Source organism: Bos javanicus, chromosome 17 (genome assembly GCF_032452875.1).
Source record: "Bos javanicus breed banteng chromosome 17, ARS-OSU_banteng_1.0, whole genome shotgun sequence".
NCBI classification, from domain to species: domain Eukaryota; kingdom Metazoa; phylum Chordata; class Mammalia; order Artiodactyla; family Bovidae; genus Bos; species Bos javanicus.
In genome coordinates this window covers 50,257,129-50,258,722 of record NC_083884.1, presented here as the reverse complement: position 1 = coordinate 50,258,722, position 1,594 = coordinate 50,257,129, and the positions used below count along the sequence as shown (strand labels likewise).

Below are 1,594 nucleotides of genomic sequence, written 5' to 3'. Positions count from 1 at the left end.
ATGACAAAGATGGCAAAGTGGAAAGATAGAATGAGCCTAAAAGATAACCGCAATGAGAATTCCCCTGCACTAGCCCTGGACTACCCACTATGGAATTTTCTGTTAGAAAAGAGGAAGAAAAAAAGTCTGTCTTGTTTAAGCCTAGGTTTATTTATGCATAAACTGTTTACCATTATTGAATCTCCACCTTTTAGCTTCACCTTCAAACTCCATTTCCAGTAAATAATATTAACTTCAGTTTTCCCTTTTTCTCTCACAGTTTAGTGAGAACTATTTATTTATTTATTTTTTACATCAAAGCAATTTATTAACAGAAAGCAATAATTTGAGGAGTCCTGTTCACAGACGGCGACCACGGCGACCCCCTTTGCTGCGAGTGCTGTCGGAGAGGATTGGGGTGACATCCTCAATCCGCCCAATCTTCATCCCTGAGCAGTCGAGGGCTGACTGGGCCCCTGGTCCAGGAGTCTTGGTCCTATTTCCTCCTGTGGCCTGGAGTTTGATGTGGAGGGCAGTAATGCCTAGCTCCTTGCCTCTCTGGTCTACATCCTGGGCAGCCAATATGGCAGCGTATGGAGAGGACTCATCTCGGTCAGCCTTCATCTTCATCCCACCAGTTACACGGCAGATGGTTTCCTTGCCAGAGAGATCAGTGACGTGCACAAAAGTGTCGTTGAAGGCTGCAAAGATGTGGCACACACCAAATACATTTTCTCCTTCAGCCACCTGAGGGCCAAGGCTGATGACCCGTTCTTCCTTTTTTTCTTTTCCCTTGCGAGGTGCCATTTCTGCGCGTCTTCTCCAGACTCTACCACCGGAAAGAGAGGCAGAAGAACTATTTATTGCAGAAAAACCCTGACTACTTCCTATTGCTCTTCCAATTGCTATACAAAAGGGACTTGTCACCTTAAAAAAAAGGTAGAACTTACTCATTGTCTGTCTCTAAACTTTATGACAATCTGAACCTCAAATCTGTATGTGTTCTTGTAACAAAGCTGGTTCCTATGGTTCCTTCCCCAGGGGCAGACCGTTTCCCCATATCCTCTGCTTTAGCTCCTCACTGAAGTACCTAGAAAATAGTATCTGATACATATTTCCTGAGTATTTCTACAGATGCTAGAACTCTCTTCCAAAGGAAGATGTTAACTACTTGAGGACCGTAGCCCCTAGACCTACTGGAGCCTAAGGTTTAATAATATTAACCCATGTGACATCATCTCCTTACCTCACCATCAATTTATCAGAAAATGGTGCACTAACTGATCACATACCTTGTGAACCCTCTTCTTCACCTGGCCGTTAAAAATGCTTTGCTGAAACCCACCGGAGAGTTCAGCCTTTTTGAGAACTAGCTGCCCTGGACTCTGCTTGGCATCTGTAATAAATGCCGCACTTTCCTTCACCACAACCCCATGTCAGTAGATCAGCTTCATTGTATGTGGGCAAGTGGACTCAAGTTTGGTTCAGCAACACTGTTATTTAATGGGGAAAAGAATCGGTGGCTTTGCGTACCACTAAGCATCGAAATCAGTGGTTCTCAGCTAGGGGCTGACAAGCTGGTCTCCTTGGGAAAAGCTGGTAACTCAAAGACATT

At 44.4% G+C, this 1,594-nt stretch overlaps 1 protein-coding gene across 1 annotated transcript; it reads right to left on the bottom strand.

The window, feature by feature from the left end:
• Positions 1 to 273: 273 nt before the first annotated feature.
• On the bottom strand, positions 274 to 821 carry LOC133228472 (small ribosomal subunit protein uS11-like). Its single transcript, XM_061383882.1, has one exon. It carries the CDS (start codon positions 784 to 786, stop codon positions 340 to 342), a length of 447 nt encoding a protein of 148 aa, XP_061239866.1. The 5' UTR covers positions 787 to 821; the 3' UTR covers positions 274 to 339.
• Positions 822 to 1,594: the final 773 nt, after the last annotated feature.

Bases quoted from the DNA above. Each gene is read 5' to 3' on its own strand.
- LOC133228472 (XM_061383882.1), bottom strand. From the start codon at position 786: ATGGCACCTCGCAAGGGAAAAGAAAAAAAGGAAGAACGGGTCATCAGC.